Consider the following 21,772-nt stretch of genomic DNA (forward strand, 5'->3'; position numbering starts at 1 on the left):
ACGGTACTACGTAAAGAAATTCTCCTACGGTATCCAAATAACAAGGACAAAAGGTAGGTAGATTCCTTAGCCAGACACTAAGCATGAAAGGAGGGTAGTTTTAGTAGATCATAATGATTCAGAAAGTGTGCTAACTACCCTTAAGACCCCACCCTACATGCAGTGGCTGGCTCACAGCTTGAATGATGCAGTCATTACTCAATAAAACTAGCTTGTGTCAGTGCCTCAATATTTATTACAAAAGGATTACAAACTGAAATTAAATCACTAATATGTCTTCTAAAACTAAGTTATTTTTTTTGTGTTTCAAATATACCATATTTAAATAACAACAAATATTAACTATTTTATGTATGATTTTGATGTCACAGCTAACATGCAACCTTTAAAACAAGAAATTGAATAAAGAAAACAAACTTGAGGCATTGAAACATGATTGCTAATATTTTGTAGGTCCTCCTTCATTATCGATTACAGCCTGTAGTCGTCTAGGCATTAATTTGAATAACTTTATAGTGTACTCTGGGGAAATTGTGTCCTTAGCTTCAATAATTTTTACTTTCAATTCATTTTTATTTGATATTGGGGCACTATTTACTTTATTTTTTAATGCCAACCAAAAATTTTTAATAACATGTAATGTGGTGATTAGGCTGATGTTTTAACGACATTTTGGCAAGTATAAAGCAGCTTTCATATATTTTTTAATTTTATTTCTTCATTCGGATTTCTCCACACCTATCTTTTTACATCGGTTCTAAACAAGTTTATTTTGGTTTAAACAACAAATACTTATTACTGAATTCCAAAAGTTCAAATCTATGTCAATACGCTCCCTGGTGAACACCAATCTAATACACTTATTTTTTGTATAATAAAAGGTTTATTCCTAAAAGTTTAATTGTTTAACATTCGTCTAATTGTTTTGGGGTTACATCTTTTTCCAAACTATCTTTCCACCCCATCTCACAATAATTGTGAGGATAATAAGAACTTTTCTAAGACCCACACTTGGTTTGGACCTCTTTAGAAAATATTGGAAAATTGGAAAATTTATGTCGAAAAAATTGTCCTGTCATATTGACTACAGTAAATGAAATGGCTTTTCTTGACATATGAGTTCATCCCAATCTTCTGGGACTTGTGAACTACATATTCTCTTTTTTTTTCAATCGGGACAAAGTCAAGTCATGTAAAATAACATGGTTTTTTTTCTAACCAGAGCATCCAACTATTTATCTGACCATTAAACAATGAGAATTACCAGCAAAAACTGCTGATGTCAAATGACATTGATTGTTATTGACAAAATATATACTGACATTGGTTGTTTATGCAAAAACAGTGTATTAACAAATCATAAGTTTAGGATTACGGCAGTTTTTGTCACAATGAGTTTTTGACAAATGTAAATGTTAATTTGCTATTAGCCCGGGAGGTAGTGTCAACTTTAACCGGAGCATTTTAGCATGGCTGTTTTCTTTTTATTTAGTTAGGTGTTCCAAAGCTTATTAACAAATGATGTGTCAGCTGGCCCAAAACCAGGGATTTTAGGCAAGAAAAGGTAAAATGTGAAACTTGATGGAAAAACGCTACAACTTTTATGTCAAATATTTATCTACGTGACTTACGAGTATAATAGCCAAGAATACTGGCATCTGGGCTTTCACCCAGACGACTCGGGTTCAAATCCTGATCCTGAAAATCTTTTTTGTTTTTAAAATTGACATTTTGATTTAAAAAATAATTATTTTTTGATAACACGTTTTTATTATTTACACAACACAATATAAAAAAGTCTGTATGTCTTTTATAGAATCGTAAACTATTATGTATGCATTTGATCATAATAAATATGATAATATCATAATATTATTATGATTGACCTGCTTAATAAACAAAGATACATAATCCCCTAAAAGGCTTCCTTAGTTAGTACGACCAATCTAAGTGAAAAAGGGGATTGCCCTTGTATTTTTGAGTACTTTTTTGCTTTCTGGTAATTTTTAGGTATTTAACTTTTAAACATTATTTTTTAGTTCTAAGGCGGTATGAAGTTTGCCGGGTCAGCTAGTTAATAATAAAAAATATTCTTGAACTATGTAGTTTGGCAAAGATTAAAAAGTATAAATCATTAATTTATGAATTTTAGATTGTAAGAAAAAAGCGTCAGCTGAATATATATGATCAAATGCAAAGTTTACGATTCTATAAAAGACATACAGACTTTTTATATTGTGTAGTAGTGTAGTATAAATAATAAAAACGTGGTATTATCAAAAAATAATTATTTTTCAAATCAAGATGTCAATTTTAAAAACAAAAAAGATTTTCAGGGCCGGGAATTGAACGCGAGTCATCTGGGTGAAAGCCAGTAGCTAGGTATTCTTGGCTATTATACATGTAAGTCAGGGAGATAAATATTTGACATATAAGTTGTAGCGTTTTTCCATAAAGTTTCACATTTTACCTTTTCTTGGCTAAAATCCCCAGTTTGGGGCCAGCTGACACATCATTTGTTAATAAGCTTTGTGTAAGTTAATAAGTAATGTCTTCAATTTTGGTGCACTTTTTTAGAGTTATTTGCTATTTCTCAATACATCTTTCCTCGCATTCAGTAAAAATCTTATTTACAGCTAACCTTGATTTATTTTCATCTCTCTACTTTCATTTCGCTAACATTAAATAATGAGCTGAATTGTTGATGAACATTTATTTGCTACATTTAAACATTTTACTGCTACAAAACAAAATTCTGAAAAGCACAGGCGAAAATATGCCACGAACAAAAAAAATTTCGACACATGAAAATGAGCCACATATTTGTATAGATTGTTTTAGTGAGGTTCACGCATAATATTTTATGTACGTATGTATGTCGTACATTGTTTGTAAGAGTTTCTGAATACAGTTTACTAAAAATTCAATTTTTTATTTTTATCACTTCCTGTCAAATAACTGAGACCACGAGTGTTACAGTTACAAAGCCTCTACAAAAATATATCAGTTCCCACCTCTACACATCGTTTAGTTTTATAAAAAGTGGCAATTTGTTGTTTCTAAAGCGGCAGTTTCACATAGCAGTTTGTTGCAAAAATCGCGGAAAAGATTAGTATAGATGAAGACACCGTAAAAAAGAAGACATCATCCATAAGAGCAACGTATCTACTAGAAAGAAAGAAAAGTCATGATAGCCAATGATCAGGAATGAGCACAGATGATATTACTGTCCAAAAATTCCAATCATCCAATATTGTTTTACTGTATATTCGTTACGCCAGTGAGAGTACTTTTTTTCAATAATAATTTTTTCTTCAATAATAATAAATAAGCAGTTACACCATCTACACCTATTTTTTATTCAGCGCCATCTTTAAAAACCGGATGTTTCATTTGGAAATACGGATAGTGACTCAGTAATTATCATTTCTTTTCCATATCAGTAAAAATTGTCACTTTAGTTTTTCTACATCCTAAACAATATCTTATTATTATAGTATTTGGTTTTTGGTTCTTGTTTTTCTTCTACTTTCCCTAAATGGTATTTTCCTTTCTTCATAAGTAAATGAGTTAACTTTTCGCTTGGATGCTGCGAATTTCTATGTACTTCTCACCATAGATGGTCTATGGTTAGATGTTTCCGGAAATCGAATGGTTTCCTCCTATCATACGTGAATTTCTACCACAGTGTGGTGATCGCTGAGGTGGTTATCAGCCAATTAAAGTCTTCAGTGGAGACTTTATCCAGGATTTTTTATCGCTGCTGGTCAAGGAGCGGTAAAAGCAAAGATTACGAGTATTCATGTATTTTATTTTTGGGTCTATTTAACTTTGGATTAAACAGTACGAACATACAAAGTAATGTTATGCTATTTTTTTTAAATCATCAAATAAATCTGACTAGGATTTTTTTTTCTATTATTTAACCATATGTACGATTATCACATTGTAGCATTGTAATCTTTCATTATTTGTAAATTGTATAATTGTCAAAATTGTAATAAATAATTTATTAACTTTCATTTTGTCTTATTACATATCTCTTTCCAGTTTCAGTTCACAGGGTAGTTAGTTTTGGAGGAAGCAACATGAATTTAATATTAAGAAATTTAATTTAGTTAATCCACAAATTCGTTAATTTGCTGAAGAGTAAAACTGGCGTCCACATTTTGGTTTGTTCAAGATAACTCTCTGGTTTTATTTATTTAACTTTCTGTTTTAATTTTATTCCTTTTTCTGGCTCTCGAATCCCACCTTCTTTTTGTTTCTTGAGCTTACTTAGCCAGTGCTCTATTCTATCCTTCTTCTTTTATCCTTTCATATTCTATGCTTTCTTTACTTTATTTAAAATTGCATACTAACTTCGATTATCTTTCCTTTCTAAAGCCGAGTTTAGTGTAGTACGAGGTACGTACTATTTTTAAATAAAAGACATAAGTTTTCAATCTAATAGCACATATAATAACATTAAAAATATTACTCTACGTCCCACCAGATTGAAAACAATGGGAACCTTCTCTGGTTACACTTCTGAGGCTTCTAAAATTTGCAAGCCATAATGGATGCTGAGACTAAAGAAGGTGAGGGAATTTTACAATTTATAATTCACGTCCCATCTGCTCAGCGCGGTAAAGTTCCAACGAGAATTGTCCCCTTCTAACTCCAATCGGAGTAAACATGTAAATCAAAAATGAATAACCATTTTCAATTTCGTTGCAACACGAAACTACAGCCGCATTATATTCTAGTTCAATCAGAGAGTGCAGCAAGCATCTCTACCGGTTTCGAAACTTATTAGTCTCTCATCAGAAGGCACATATGCTTTTCTCTCTGACACAACCAGGACAAACCTTGGCGTGCAGTTACGGATTACAACGAACGCAATGGGAGAGATGCCCTAGCAGCAACTGCTAGCAAAAGACTAAGTTTTCAATCTAATAGCACATAAAATAATATTAAAAATATTACTCTACATCCCACCAGATTGAAAACAATGGGAACCTTCTCTGGTTACACCTCCGAGGCTTCTAAAATTTGCCAGCCATTCTTAAATAATTCAGTGGGCCATTTTTACACGATATACCTTCCAGGGCACATGGATATTTTAGTCTGAGATGTTAGACATTATTATGGACCAGCAGCCTAACAACCATTAAAAAAGGTTTTGGTCTCATGGGACTAACGTCGCACGTTAAGGCAACACTAGTGTTGCCTCCATGGGACCAACATGGCAGGGAACGTGTTAATAGTAAATAACCATAATTTTAATTGAGAATATATTATTTATTTTGACATTTTGATTTCCACTTTGTGAATTAATTTCAGAATCATAATTATCTTCATGTTTTGTTCCAGCTTTCCAAGCTATTCTAGTTCCAGACGTATACTATTTGAACAAAATGAATAAATTATTGGAAAATTTCCATAAAATTCCAGTTATCCCAACTGGCCAAGTTAATGGGGTCGTGGGGATTTCAACTGAAGATGATTATTCTTCTACAGATGAGAGTGAAGAGGAAGAAGGAGAGGAATATGAACAAGAATATGTAGCCGAGGAAAAAAAGAAATATGCATCTTTTAAGGTTGATCAGGCAAGTTAATTTAATCTAAATATAATTTTTTATTTGTTCCTAAAAGATTTTTCCCATTTTTTTTATACCTGTAATTCTATATTTCCAATACCGTACGTTTATTGTAAGGGGCTTGAAGCGAAACAAAATTATATACAGGGTGTTTCATTAATAATTGTCCATATAGTAACTGGAGAAACCTTAACACAGAATACGAAGATTTAACCTAAAACACTTAAATAAAATGTTGTTCCTTACTGAGTTACAGGGTGTTTTATCTGAAAATTTAAAAACTATTTTTGCTTAGAATTTTAGAACTATTCGACGTATCCTTTTCATACTTGGCAGAAAGTGCGACTACTAGACACCCTACTAAATTGTGATAAACAAGCATTTCTAGCTACTACCAGAGGCGTACGACAGGGGATGGTGAATGGTTGGCCCTTCTCAAATTCTACGCCACTGGAGAAATTACTATTTTAGTGCCATTTTTAGATTCTACAATACTTTCTACGTAAATAATATACTCTTCATTGGTAACAATAAAGCCAATAGTTTTCGAGATATTTGAAGTTAAATATGAAACGGCACAGTTATTTTGATTAATTTATGATACGATTCATATGATTAAAATTTAAAAATTATTTGTACCCAGTACTTTAAAGCTATTTGGCGTATCCGCAGACAGTGTAGGTACTTTACATCCTACTAAATTAAAATAAATAAACGTTTCTAGCTACTACCAGAGGCGTACGACAGGAGGTAGTGACTGGTTGACCCCTCCCAAATTCTACGCCACTGACGAAATTGCTATTTTAGTGTAATTTTTTGATTTTTTAATACTTTTTATTTAAATAAGATACTCTTCATTCGTAACGATAAAATGATTAGTTTTCGAGATATTTGAAATTAAATATGAAGCGACACAATACACTGATCAAAATAACCGTGTCGTTTCATTTTTAACTTCAAATATCTCGAAAACAATAACTTTATCGTTACGAATGAAGAGTATATTATTTTCATAGAAAGTATTGGAGAATCCAAAAATTGAACTAAAATAGCAATTTCGCCAGTGGCGTAGAATTTGGAAAGGGTCAACCATTCACTTTCCCCTGTCGTACGCCTCTGGTAATAGCCATAAACGTTTGTTCAACATAATTTAGTAGGTTGTATAGTACCTATACTTCCTGCCAAGTATGAGAAAGATACGTCGAATAATTTTAAAATGTTGAGCAAAAATAGTTTTTAAATTTTTAGATAAAACACCCTGTAACTCAGTAAGGAACCACATTTTATTTAAGTGTTTTAGGTTAAATCTTCGTATTTTGTGCTAAGGTTTCTCCAGTTACTATATGGACAATTATTAATGAAACACCCTGTATATTAATAAAAGGGAAATCCCTCTAGTTGGCTGTATACCATAATATACTGTTTAGAAAAACGGATTTTTAATCAATGGGAAATAACTGGAAAAAACCCGGTTTTTTCAAAAATTGGTTCGAATCTCAAAAATTCATGTTTGCTATTTATTTAACCCTGTAACCGTCACACCTTAAATTCATTGAAATAAAATTCTAAAAATTCGTGAAGTGTTTTTTAAGGGACTATGAACGATTCAGTGGGGTTGGTATATGCAATTTTTGTATAAGAAGTGGAGTTTGAAAATGTTGCCCTCAAGTAACATTGTCCATTAAGCCTGTGTTTCCTCGAAAGCGGCACCGACAAACTGCGACCGTAACACTGCGATGAATTACGTCAGATTACGGTGAAAAATTCAAGGTTCTTCACTGCGGCAATGGAATGTGCAAACTTAGCAAGCGGTGGCTTCCAACGCATCCTTGGAAACCACCGCTATTATTTTGCGTGGTACAGTTTTTTATGACGTCATTCATCGCAGTGTTACGATCGCAGTTTATCGGTGCCGCTTTCGAGGAAACCGAGGCTTTAGAGGTATAATGAGAACGTTGCTCCAAAGCAACACTAAGAGTTTGAGGTTAAAATTTTTGTATCGTGCAAACGAGGGATCACCACTAACAAAAGTAATTTTTTAGGGCTTACAATATGTAAGAACTGGCTAATTGGCTCTGTCAAAGCCATTAATAAAAAAAAAAAAAAAAATATGTAAGAAAAACTACAAAAATAAGCAAACTTGTACTTTAATACTTACAAAGTTACAAGAAAAGACAACGATAAAAATTTATGGACGGTTATGAAAATTAATGTCATATTGTCTCATTTTTGACACATACTTGTCGTTTAGCCATTCTTGTAAAAGCGGCATCTTAACAACTAATTAAAACACTCTAAAACTTGATTCTCCAGTCCTATCTGTAATAAAATATTTGGCCGTCTTAAAAAGAGAATAAATTTTTGCTGCAAAGACAATTCAATTTCTAAAATATATTATTCCATATATGTATAATTATTTTTCTTAATATGTATGCGAGTTGGGGTGTTATAGTCTAAGAGCTAGTGAACCCTCCGACTAACGGTCGTCCTGTAAGGCTAGAAATTTTTCTAGTGATAATTCATAGCACACCAAGGCTAAAAACCATGACCTGGCAGGCCTCAGCGGTGCACGTGTATCTACCAGGTGAATCGAAAAGTGCAAATTTAGGGGGTAAAATAAACTTTCTCCTGTAAGGTTTAAATTTAAGTATGTGTTTGAGTAAGTCATTTAGAAGAAATGTGTACAATGACAGGCGATTCTGAAGAGCATAAGACCTTGCCAGGCGAGGGGAAAGATTAGGGGTGTTTCCTAAAATTATTCTTTTTGCATCGAACAAATTTTTTTTAGGTTTTTTGATACATTCCAAACAGAAAACGTCTTTAGTGATTTTTCTCTTAAGTTACCTAATAGTTTTTGTTATATAAGCGATTGAAAATTTTGAAAATTGAGTAATCGGCCATTTTTAACCCTAAATCGGACATTTATCTAAAAATTTCAATGTTGCCAAGGTACGTAGATATTCTTTAAACATTGATTGATCAAATCCCGAAGAGTTATTTGCAATAAAATATCGAAAACCCCTTTGTTTTTTTAATTGCTAATCAAGCGGGCACGTCACTGTAGTATAAGTGAGGAAGTTTGAGTTTGCATTTTTATTTTTAAATTAGGACTTTTTGGCATATATGTAATACTAGTGACGTCATCCATCTGAGCATGATGACGTAATCGATGATTTTTTTTAAATGAGAGTAGGGGTTGTGTGATAGCTCATTTGAAAGGTTATTTAATTCTCTATTCAGCAATGTAAACATTAACATAATTATTTATACAGGGTGTACAAAAAAAATTTTTCTTCTATTTGTCAAATTTAATCAAAGTTAATTTAATAAATTTTTTTTTGTACACCCTGTATAAATAATTATGGTAATGTTTATATTAGTGAATAGAGAATTAAATAACCTTTCAAATGAGCTATACACAACCCCTACTCTCATTTAAAAAAATCATCGATTACGTCATCACGCTCAGATGGATGACGTCACTGGTATTAGATATATGCCAAAAAGTCCTAATTTCAAAATAAAAATCGACCTGTCTAAGGATTTCTCTTGAAATTTGCCCATTCTCGAGATAATGAATTTATGCCAACTCAAACGTCCTCACTTATACCACAGTGTCGCGCCCGCTTGATTAGCAATTAAAAAACAAAGGCGTTTCCGATATTGTATTAAAAAAACTCTTTGGGATTTCATCAATCAATGTTTAAAGAATATCTACCTACCTTGGCAACTTTGAAATATTTAGATAAATGTCCGATTTAGGGTTAAAAATGGCCGATTTCGCAATTTTCAAAATTTTCAATCGCTTATATAACAAAAACTATTAACTTAAGAGAAAAATCACTAAAGACCTTTTCTGTTTGGAATTATTCAAAAAACCTAAAAAAAATTTTGTTCGATGCAAAAAGAATAATTTTAGGAAAAACCCCTAATCTTTCCCCTCGGCTGGCAAGGTCGTATGCTCTTCAGAATCGCCTGTCATTGTACACATTTCTTCTAAATGACTTACTCAAACACATACTTAAATTTAAACCTTACAGGAGAAAGTTTATTTTACCCCCTAAATTTGCACTTTTCGATTCACCTGGTAGATACACGTGCACCGCTGAGGCCTGCCAGGTCATGGTTTTTAGCCTTGATGTGCTATGAATTATCACTAGAAAATTTTCTAGCCTTACAGGACGACCGTTAGTCGGAGGGTTCACTAGCTCTTAGACTATTATGAATAGAATCGTATCCAACTTGGTGTCTATGCATTTTGACGTTGCGACCCTGACAGACATTGTGGGGACATCTGGTGACTGTCTCAATTTGAATCAAACAAATTTTCCTATTAGGCTGACCAACTATCCCTATATAAACAATGGTAATCATTTAGAAACAGTATTTTATTTTGTTTTTTAGTTAATGCAATTATTGGTTTTATTTTATTTTGATGAAAATAAGATATATTGCGTTATATTTGTTTTGTTTTATACGAATATTGATAATTTTGAAAAGAAAATAATCGTTTTCGTTTTGATTCAATTCGAGTCTCTTGCCATCCTCTGACACCGTGTTTCGGGGTCTCTACCCCTTATCAAAGAGGCTATGCAAGTAGACTGAATTGAATCATCTCGAAACGAAGAAGAACTGCATATATTAAAATATCTGCAGCAGAGTGTGGTTAGACTGTCCTCTAACGGGGAATGACAAAATGAATAAAAATAAATTTCGACCACGAGTCAGGATTCTGTTAACCGAGATACGATAGTAGCAAGCGGCGCCGCTAGGAGGAGCACTCCAACAATGCGTCTCAGAATACTTTAACGAAACGTGGTCATTTTGTACTCTAAACCGAGTAAGATATGAAAAAGAAAAGAAAATAATCGTTTTCGTTTTGATTCAATTCGAGTCTCTTGCCATCCTCTGACACCGTGTTTCAGGGTCTCTACCCCTTATCAAAGAGGCTATGCAAGTAGACTGAATTGAATCATCTCGAAACGAAGAAGAAGTGCATATATTAAAATATCTGCAGCAGAGTGTGGTTAGACTGTCCCCTAACGGGGAATGACAAAATGAATAAAAAATAGTCAGTCTAACCACACTCCGCTGCAGATATTTTAATATATGCAGTTCTTCTTCGTTTCGAGATGATTCAATTCAGTCTACTTGCATAGCCTCTTTGATAAGGGGTAGAGACCCCGAAACACGGTGTCAGAGGATGGCAAGAGACTTGAATTGAATCAAAACGAAAACGATTATTTTCTTTTCTTTTTCATACCTTACTCGGTTTAGAGTACAAAATGACCACGTTTCGTTAAAGTATTCTGAGACGCATTGTTGGAGTGCTCCTCCTAGCGGCGCCGCTTGGTACTATCGTATCTCGGTTAACAGAATCCTGACTCGTGGTCGAAATTTATTTTTATTCATTTTGTCATTCCCCGTTAGAGGACAGTCTAACCACACTCTGCTGCAGATATTTTAATATATGCAGTTCTTCTTCGTTTCGAGATGATTCAATTCAGTCTACTTGCATAGCCTCTTTGATAAGGGGTAGAGACCCCGAAACACGGTGTCAGAGGATGACAAGAGACTCGAATTGAATCAAAACGAAAACGATTATTTTCTTTTCTTTTTCATACCTTACTCGGTTTAGAGTACAAAATGACCACGTTTCGTTAAAGTATTCTGAGACGCATTGTTGGAGTGCTCCTCCTAGTGGCGCCGCTTGGTACTATCGTATCTCGGTTAACAAAATCCTGACTCGTGGTCGAAATTTATTTTTATTCATATTGATAATTTTATTTTATATTTGAGAGAATATGTATTTTGTTGTTCTTTCAATCCGGTAATTAAATTCATTATTGAATTTTTCCACGTTTTGTTTTTTTTTCGGACCTCCAGGAAGAAAAACGAAAAAAACCGGTTTTTTCCGGACTGTTAAAACACTAATATTCTCCTTTTCATGACCATTTTTCAGTGCGTCACAAATTATAGAAAAAATGGTAAGTCCGTGATAAGACACATTTATGACATTTATTCTAACATGACATTTTAGTTAAATCTGACAGTTGTCACATTTTATTTTCAATTTGGAATAAAAACAAATCAATTGTGTCTATTACATTTATAAAATGGTATTTTCTTTGATTTGTATAGTTTTATAAATTGTACAGATTATATTGATAATATTATTATTTTATTTAATAAATAATTCTTTTTTTATTATGGCGCCATCTATCGACAACTAGAATAATCACCGAACTAGAATAATTACCAAAGTAATCACCGACGTGCCTTTTTTTCTGTCACATACAATTTAATGCGTTAGAGAGAAATCGAAAAACTGTTACGCACTGAAAAATGATCATGAAAAGGACTATACCATAGTAAAAACACTGAAGAAGCAAAAAGACTAATAGTCCAGAGAAATAAGATTTTTCTCGTGACACATCCCCCTCCAGGCCGAAACCAATTTTTTTAAGTAGTATGGACATCTATATTAGGTTTGTTCTAGCATCAGTTTCAAACGGTTTGAAACCATCAGCGAATAGCGGACCAGCGCGAGTAGAGGGGATAGCACTGGTGACTGTATTCTGTTCTCTCACTGACCAACTGTTTGCTGACGGTTTCTGACTAGTTTGACTGTTTGCTAGAACAAACCTAATAACCTATATGTTTCCTGCAGCCGATTTTGATGATATACATATGTAGTTATAAACAAATGAACAAATTTGAGAATAAGAAACTCATAAATCATATAAAAAGCTCAATATGGCGTTCGCTGAATATGTCTATCCTTATTTGTTGCTTAGAAAATTGCAAAATAAGTCATAAATTTTGAGATTTTATAAATGTTCATAACTTATGTAAAAATTAATTTAGAACCTTCTTATTACACGGAATGCTGAAACTTCTTGTGCTTAAATTATATTTTAAATTTCAAAGCAATTGGTCAAATAGTTTAAAAGTTATTTAATTTGTTTATCCCAAATTCATTCTTTTTGTAACACTATAAGTCAGAAAATTATAAGGTTACAGTAACACTTCGGACAGTTTATGAAAGAAGAACATTTATATTATTAACTTAATTAAAAAAATGACAAAAAGTAATTTTAAACAGTGTAAAATTATTTTGCAAAAACATGTCGATTTTTTGCTTACTTATAAACAATTAGAATAACTTTTTAACCGTTACCCGTAGAAAAATTATTTTTTTATATTTGGAAAGACTGAATTTTTATACACATTTAGAAAGAAAAAGAATTGTCCTAGGACAATTAGGGGCGAAGTTAGCCTCCCCTTTTTTAATTCACACGTTCTTGCAAAATAATTTTGCAATATTTAGAATTATTTTTTGTCATTTTTTTTAAATTAAAATAATAGTGTAAATCTTCTTCTTTCATAGACTATCCAAAGTATGTATTACTGTAACTTCATCATTTTCTGACTTATAACACCTTATCCTTATAGTGTTGCAAAAAAAATTAATTTTTGGATATATAAATTAAATAACTTTTAAACTATTTGACCAATTGCTTTAAAATTTAGGGTATGGTTTAAGCACCAGAATTCTCAGCATTCCGTGTAATAAAAAGGTTCCAAGTTAATTTTTACATCATTTATGAATATTTATAAAAACTAAAAATTTATGATTTATTTTGCAATTTTCTAAGCAACCAATAAGGATAGACATATTCAGCGAACGCCATATTGAAGTTTTTTTTATACGATTTATGAGTTTCTTACTCTCAAATTTGTTTAAAATGATTAACTTTTTGGTAATAGACGAAAAAGCGAAAATTTACCGTTTTTTGATCTTCATTTGTTTATAGCTATGTATATCATCAAAATCGGCTGCAGGAAACATATATGTTATTAATATAGATGTCCATACTACTCAAAAAATTTGGTTTCGGCCTGGAGGGGTTTGTGTCACCTTTTCCTTATTTCTCTGAACTATAAATACGAAGCGCGGCCCCAGACGCAGAAAAACATTCTAGCTTAGAACCTGGCTGAGGAACCTCCGCCAGTGGTATAGAGTGAGCATCACGACACTATTTAGATCAACTGCAACTGCCGACAAAGTAAAAATCCTGCCAGGCCGCACATCAAAGAAACATGAAACGTGAAACATGAAACAAATAAATTGCAAAAAAAGTAACCGTTTCATGAGATATGCTAATCGATGAAACAAAAATAAAATTTGTATATACCCCAGGCTCTGGGTGAAAAAACGTGATATAATTCAGAAATTTTTGAAACCTATCAGGTGTTGTAAAGGACGATGCCAGGAATAACTTCTACTAAAATGTGACCAAAAATATTGTGAGCTTTTTTTTTATTGCGATTTTCATTTGTTAAATTTGCAATTTTTAAAGATTTTTAATTTTGCAGCTCAGGATATTGATTCTAGAGAAAAACTTTTTAATAGAAAGTTGTGGTAAATTACATAAAAAACCTACAATTTGAGCTATGGTAAGTTTAATTTCGTTTATTGGTTATTGCAAAACAGCCTGCGAAAGGTCCAAAATTGCCGTTTTTTACAATTGCGGTATTTATTGTACAAATATATTTTTTTATTTTTTAAAGCTTTAAAATGAAGATCTTTCAATTCCAAACATAAAAAAATTGTAAGGCCGGATTAACGAATTTGTTGCTTAGATATTATAAATTGTTTATCCCAAGAGGTCAAATGTCGAAGGCTATAACTTTTTGAAAAAAAAAATCGTAGAGAGTTGGTGAAACATCCAATCTCCTTCTAAAGAGTTATATTTTCATATTCTGATGTAAATAAATGCGTAAAACATTTTTAAACCTCTAATTTTTGGGTTTGAAAATAAGGGGGCAAATTTCGTCATAAACATTTAGAGCTGAAGCGGCCCTGTACATCCTATGAGTTTTTAACTTACAGATTATTATTGCTGAAGACGAAACGAAGATTTATAAAAAAATAAAAAAATTCTACGACCAACTGAAGCCGAGCTAAATGTTGGGTTTGAAAATAAGGGGACAAATTTCGTTATAAACATTTAGAGCTGAAGCGGCCCTGTACATCCTATGAGTTTCTAACTTACAGATTATTGTTGCTGAAGACGAAACGAAGATTTATAAAAAAATAAAAATTTTCTACAACCAACTGAAGCCGAGATAATTGTTTCTTTTTTCTTAAATCGTAGTGCCCTTATTTATAACAATTAAGTAATTATTTTACAGTTATTGACTAAAGAAAGGCTTATATTATCTTAAAATAAAAATTATTATAAAATATAGTTACATTTAATTATTAAAAATTATTTTTAAAATCTTTAAAATATAATAATAATAATGTTACTTCTTATTATACAATATAAAACTTTTTCTTCTTGTAGTGACTATCCGTTTTGGATGTTGGCCGACCATCATGGCAATTTGCCAAACCCCATTTGGAAACTGAGAACCAGGAAGGCGAAGGATTACCTTGCTAGAAAATTTACGTACGTCGTTCAACACAACAACTACAAATCTTTTTAGAGCAGCAGTACCGATTTAGTGTGCAAGTACAGATTGCCATGATGGTCGCCAACATCCAAAACGGATAGTCACTACAAGAAGAAAAAGTTTTATATTGTATAATAAGAAGTAACATTATTATTATTATATTTATATAACAATGAAAAAATTAAAAATATAGTTATATATTTCATATGTATCATTTTTGTAATATTGTTTCTTCAGAAATGAGATTTCACATATAAAAGTTTATCAAGAAAAACAAATACAGTGGTAAATAGACTGTATATTATAATGGTAATATTATTAAATTGTTTTCGGTCAAAATTTAATACAAGTTACGTAAAAATTTTCCGAGCGCGCGGATTTGAAGCGAGCCGGGCGATTTGCAAAATTCGGCCGCTCGCAAAAGCACCGATTTTAAAAATAATTTTTAATAATTAAATGTAACTATATTTTATAATAATTTTTATTTTAAGATAATATAAGTCTTTCTTTAGTAAATGACTGTAAAATAATTTCTTAATTGTTATAAATAAAGGCACTACGATTTAAGAAAAAAGAAACAATTATCTCGGCTTCAGTTGGTTGTAGAAAATTTTATTTTTTTTTATAAATCTTCGTTTCGTCGTCAGCAACAATAATCTGTAAGTTAGAAACTCTTAGGATGTACAGGGCCGCTTCAGCTCTAAATGTTTATAACGAAATTTGCCCCCTTATTTTCAAACCCAACATTTAGCTCGGCTTCAGTTGGTCGTAGATAGAAATTTTTATTTCTTCATAAATCTTCGTTTCGTCTTCAGCAACAATAATCTGTAAGTTAAAAACTCATAGGATGTACAGGGCCGCTTCATCTGCAAATGTTTATACGAAATTTGCCCCCTTATTTTCAAACCCAAAAATTAGAGGTTTAAAAATGTTTTACGCATTTATTTACATCAGAATATGAAAATATAACTCTTTAGAATGAGATTGGATGTTTCACCAACTCTCTACGATTTTTTTCAAAAAGTTATAGCCTTCGACATTTGACCTCTTGGGATAAACAATTTATAATATCTAAGCAACAAATTCGTTAATCCGGCCTTACAATTTTTTTTATGTTTGGAATTGAAAGGTCTTCGTTTTAAAGCTTTAAAAAATAAAAAAAATTTGTACAATAAATAACGCAATTGTAAAAAACGGCCATTTTGGACCTTTCGCAGGCTGTTTTGCAATAACCAATAAACGAAATTAAACTTACCATAGCTCAAATTGTAGGTTTTTTAATTTACTACAACTTTCTATTAAAAAGTTTTTCTCTAGAATCAATATCCTAAGCTGCAAAATTAAAAATCTTTAAAAATTGCAAATTCAACAAATGAAAATCGCAATAAAAAAAAGCTCACAATATTTTTGGTCACATTTTAGTATAAGTTATTCCTGGGATCGTCCTTTACAACACCTGATAGGTTTCAAAAATTCCTGAATTATATCCTGAAATCGACTTACTTTTCACCGACAGCCTGGAGTAATAGTCGGCAATGGAAAGCGATGACGTGGTCGTTGCTGTCGGCGCCGCTCTTTAATTGCTTTTTAATATCAAAGAAACGTGAAACATAAAACAAATAAATTACAGGTCATAACGCTAGACAAACGGACAATAGGTGGAATACCGCGATACAACAATGGAGACCATGAACAGGAAAGAGAGCAGTAGGACGACCCCAGATGAGATGGGGAAACGACATTAAAAAGATAGGAGGAACGCACTGGAAACAGAAAGCACTAAACAGAAGCGAATGGAGGAAACTGGGGGAAGCCTATGTTCAAAATTGGACGAATTAAAGGGCAAAAGAAGAAGATGCCGACGATACACTCATAATAGCCGATAACTTGGAAGACTTAAAAAGAATAATGAACAAAATATTAAGATATAGTGGAGAATACGGGCTCTCTCTCGTAACATCAAAAAACCAATGAAATTTAACAAGAACAACAATACGAACGAAATATTAACGGTAGGCGGTCAGCAGATTGAGAGAGAAAAAAAATATACTTACTTGGGAACGATAATCACAGAAAATAACGATTATACTACAGAAATAAGAGTGAGAATTGAAAAAGCATTTAACAACTTCGTGAAAATGAAAAAGATTTTATGCAGCAAAGATCTGACATTGGCCCTCAGAATAAGGCTAATTAAATGTTATGTACACAGTGTGCTTTACTATGGAGCTGAATCATGGACATTAAACCGAAATACAGAAAATCGACTTAACGCATTTGAAATGTGGACATTTAGAAGAGTGTTAAGGATTTCATGGGTAGATAGAGTAACGAATATAGAAATGTTAAGAAGAATAGGCAGAGAGAGGGAAATGGAAAACACAATAAAAGAAAGGAAATTGCAACATCTCGGACATGTGATGAGAGGCGAAAGATACAACATCTTGAGACTCATAATTCAAGGAAAAATAGAGGGTAGCCATGATGGTGACCAACCTTCGTCGCGGAGATGGCACTTAAAGAAGAAGGTGTAACCTGATGATGGTCTGATATGACCGAAAACGTTTGTTCTGTGATGTATTTAATAATCAAATTTGGATAATTTTTAAAGGTCTTTTTTAATTAATTAATTTACGATTCATATACCTACCAGTTACAAAGGATTTTTTTACTTCTTCAGTAAAATTATACAGGGTGTCCAGAAACTCTACCGACAAACGAAGACAGGAGATTCCTCAGATAATTTTAAGACAATTTAACCCAATTCACCTCGTCCGAAAATTCTTCTTAAGGGAGCTAGAGCTCTTTGAAGATGGCGTCATGAAATTAATTCTTCTTAAATACCTCCAGAACGCTTCTATTTAGAAAAACGAAAATTGGTATGCATATTTAGTTTTCAGAGATGAATCGATTCCATCCATTGCAAATTTCTAGTACCGGTCATAGGCGTGCGTTTAGGGTAGAGCAACGGGTATTTTATCGCATAACTTTTTTGTCCTTAACTTTTATGCATTTTTGACACCGGATTATTAAATTGTGAGGAATTCTAGTACTAAAAGGTAGTCTTGATTTAAGTCGGTAGGACACACCGTTTTCTAGAAAAATCGATTTGAAAGTTTTTCGTTTTTGGAATTTGAAAAAAAATTGAAAGAACTTTTCAACAAAAAACGAAGTATTTTACCAACATAAAGTAAGAGTAACTTTTAGTACTCGAATACATCATAATTTAATAATCTAGTGTCAAAAATGCTCAAAAATTCAAGACAAAAAAGTTATGCTATAAAATAACTGTTGACCTACCCAAAACGGACGCCTATGACCAGTACTAGAAATTCTCAATTAATGAAATCGATTTATCTATGGAATATAAATAAATGTACCAGTTTTCGCCTTTCTAAACAGTTTTTTTTTGAAATTTTTTTTTTAATTTAAAAAGCGAAAAGTTTTCAAATTGATTTTTCTAGAAAACGGTGTGTCCTATCGATTTAAAACAAGAGTACCTTTTAGTACTAAAATACTTCTTAATTTAATCATCCAGTATCAGAAATGCATAAAAGTTAAAGATAAAAAAGTTATGCGATAAAATAACCGTTGCCCTACCCAAAACGGACGCCTATGATCGGTACTAGAAATTTGCAATGGATGGATTAGATTTATATCTTGAAGATAAATACGCGTACCAATTTTTGTTTTTCTAAATAGAAGCGTTCTGGAGGTATTTAAGAAAAACTAATTACAAGACGCCATCTTCAAAGAGCTCTAGCTCCCTTAGGAAGCATTTTCGAACTAAGTGAATTGGGTTAAATTATCTTAAAATTATCTGAAGAATCTCCTGTCTTCGTTTGTCGGTAGAGTTTCTGGACACCCTGTATATGTATGTAATTAGAAAAGAATCTTAGCATTAGGAATATTATTATATGTAAATCTGAAGGTCAGTAGTGGTTTAGTCAGCAGTTAGCACTTACATTTTGCAGTACCTCAACCTTGCATGTACTTTTACATTAAAGGCCGGCTCCCACTTATTGGGACCGTGCAAGTTCGGCAAAGCGACCTCTATTTCTACGCTCTGTACTTTTATTCGCACTTTTAATTATATTGGCCAATTATATTAGTCCTGGTTGCTGGATAATTGTCAAGACCATAGTCCAAAAAAATAATAAGAAGAAAAAATAAGATGCAGGTTATGTTTAGCAAACGTAAACAATTGTATGTAGTAAATAAAATCAGTTATTAAAATGCAGTACTGCAAGCAAAATACAATTAATTAAATTTACCTTTATATAATAATTGCATATCATATCAATATTATGGAGCAATATATAATTTTTCTGCGTCAATGACAGAAGGTATGAAATATACGTCAATTTGACAATTTCAATTGACAATATGAATTATTTAAGATAGATGCAATATTTCTCCGCGACTCGCGCACGGTCGTTTCTCGTTTCCCTTTCCAAGTACTTGCACACCGCGAATACGGAACGGACGATAGGCATTTTAATATTTTCGTGTATTAAAAAATGGCTCAGCGCCTCCTTTACGGAATCGTAGCACATCGCACTGAGCCATTTGAATACACGCAAATATTAAAATGCCGATCGTCGCGGTCCATTCCGTAGCGGGCTGTTCCGTATAAGTGGGCGCCGGTCTTAATTCAACAAATTTCACCTGGTCATTTTCTTCACACCTCATGCTTTCCCAGTTGGTGGTGATAGCGTTGCATCATCTTCCGCAGTACTTTTCTTCTTCCTTTGACATCTTCACTCTGGATGGGCCTTTGCCTGTCTGTTTATGTCTTTTCACTCAGACCTCTTTTATTAAATTTCTTTATATGCAATTTTTTTCAGGAACCAAGCACTATGTCAGAAGTGGAAGGGGTTGATGGCATTACTTTCAAGAACAATCCATTACATGTATATTCGCAGTACAGCTTCAACACTACATCTCGGAAAAAGGAGCTACCAATTGATGATTTTAAAGACAAGGTAGGTAAAAAAATAAAAATCTAACAAACTAATACATATAATAAAAAATATATTAAAAAATAATTATAGTGGAGTCACTGAAGATTTTCACCTCCGATTTCGTTGAACCTTCATCGATTTTCATGAAAATTGGTGAACAATTAGAGGATACCTCAGGAACATAGGTGACATGATGCAAACTTACGCTTTTACCCTGGGGGTGGATGCCACCCCTTCTCGGGGGTGAATATTATTTTATTAAAAATAATACCATAAATCGATAGAGGGACAAATTATAAGCAAAATTTGTTATATCAAGTTATTAATATAAATCAACTAAGAGGAAACAGTAGCGATCAACAGGTAGCGAAAACGCGTTCCAAGATTGCGGTTGTAATTTTGCATATTTTTTCGAGATATTTGGCACACGTATTCGTAATATAATAAAGAATGGCGGTACAGAGCCCAATTTGAAAAATATATTAATATGTGGAAATTACTCTGTTTTTAAATACAATATTAAAAAACGAGCCTGTACCGCCATTAAGAATAACAAAAAATACACTTTCTTCAAATAAACTTTTTTATCCGATGCCTAGATTTTGTGTCATTTTGGAACTACTAATGAAATAAAAAATTTTAGTAGTTCCAAAATGACACAAAATCTAGGCATCGCATAAAAAAGTTTATTTGAAGAAAGTGTATTTTTTTTGTTTTTCTTAATGGCGATACAGGCTCGTTTTTTAATATTTTATTTAATTACAGAGTAATTTCCACATATTAATATATTTCTGAAATTGGGCTCTGTACCGCCATTCTTTATTATATTACGAATACGTGTGCCAAATATCTCGAAAAAATATTCAAAATTACAGCCGTAATCTTGGAACGCGTTTTTGCTACCTGTTGATCGCTACTGTTTCCTCTTAAAGACCAAAGATTTTATTTTTTCGTAAAAAAATGCATGTTTTAAATCGGTTTTTCACGTATAACTCAAAAACTATAAGCTTTTACGAAATAGTTATTATTACTGAAATTGATGATAATAAAAAACTGAATACATTCCTCACTTAAAGAACTAAACTAATGTTAGTTCAAAGTGAGTTATTGGCAATTGAATGTGTATTTTTTTTACGAGTACTCAAATCTAAGTATTCAAGCTTAAATAACGGGAAAACGATGCAATGTGTTAATATACCTGCTAATAATTTGCCAACGTACTTCGGAATACCTATTAAATGAGCTTCAGAACAAGTTAATTGCGTCAAAATTAAGCAAGTTATGATGAAAATAAAAGAACCCTTTCGAATTCTTTAGGAAAAAGTGAAAAATAAAACATACAAAAATTAAAATTTATAGTAATCCTTACAAGAACTTCTTTATATTAGTATAAGTAATGATTTCAATAACTTTGACCGGTTTAGAATGCATATTTAAAAAAAGATATACCTAATTTAAAAAAATTATAATTTTTAAAATTATTGTAATTTTGATATTCTTTTGATAATAACTCCGAAAATACTAAATATACGTAAAAAATGATATATACCCAAATTTTAGTTTTTTCTGTGTCAAATATTTTACCTGTTTTACTATTTCCATCGGGTAAAAAATAACCGAGATAGAAACGTTTAAATCTTAAATTTTGCTGTGAAAACCATGCAACCGGGGCCGTTTAACCTTTTATTTTTAAAAAACTAAGGGGTCTAAAAGATTAAGTTCAACGTGGTTAAATAGCCCTAGGAATTAGCTTTTAAACGGTTT

At 32.2% G+C, this 21,772-nt stretch overlaps 1 protein-coding gene across 2 annotated transcripts in view; it reads left to right on the top strand.

Moving 5' to 3' along the window:
- LOC126880408 (probable ATP-dependent RNA helicase spindle-E) overlaps positions 1 to 21,772 on the top strand; it is a 383,599-nt gene that overhangs the window by 10,183 nt on the left and 351,644 nt on the right. For both annotated transcript variants that reach the window (XM_050644249.1, XM_050644250.1), the window contains exons 2-3: positions 5,356 to 5,591; positions 19,892 to 20,029. In XM_050644249.1, the coding sequence (XP_050500206.1) occupies positions 5,356 to 5,591; positions 19,892 to 20,029 (374 nt within the window). The remainder of the gene's footprint in view (positions 1 to 5,355; positions 5,592 to 19,891; positions 20,030 to 21,772) is intronic.

The sequence above is a fragment of the Diabrotica virgifera genome, chromosome 2 (genome assembly GCF_917563875.1).
Source record: "Diabrotica virgifera virgifera chromosome 2, PGI_DIABVI_V3a".
Classification (NCBI taxonomy): Eukaryota; Metazoa; Arthropoda; class Insecta; order Coleoptera; family Chrysomelidae; genus Diabrotica; species Diabrotica virgifera.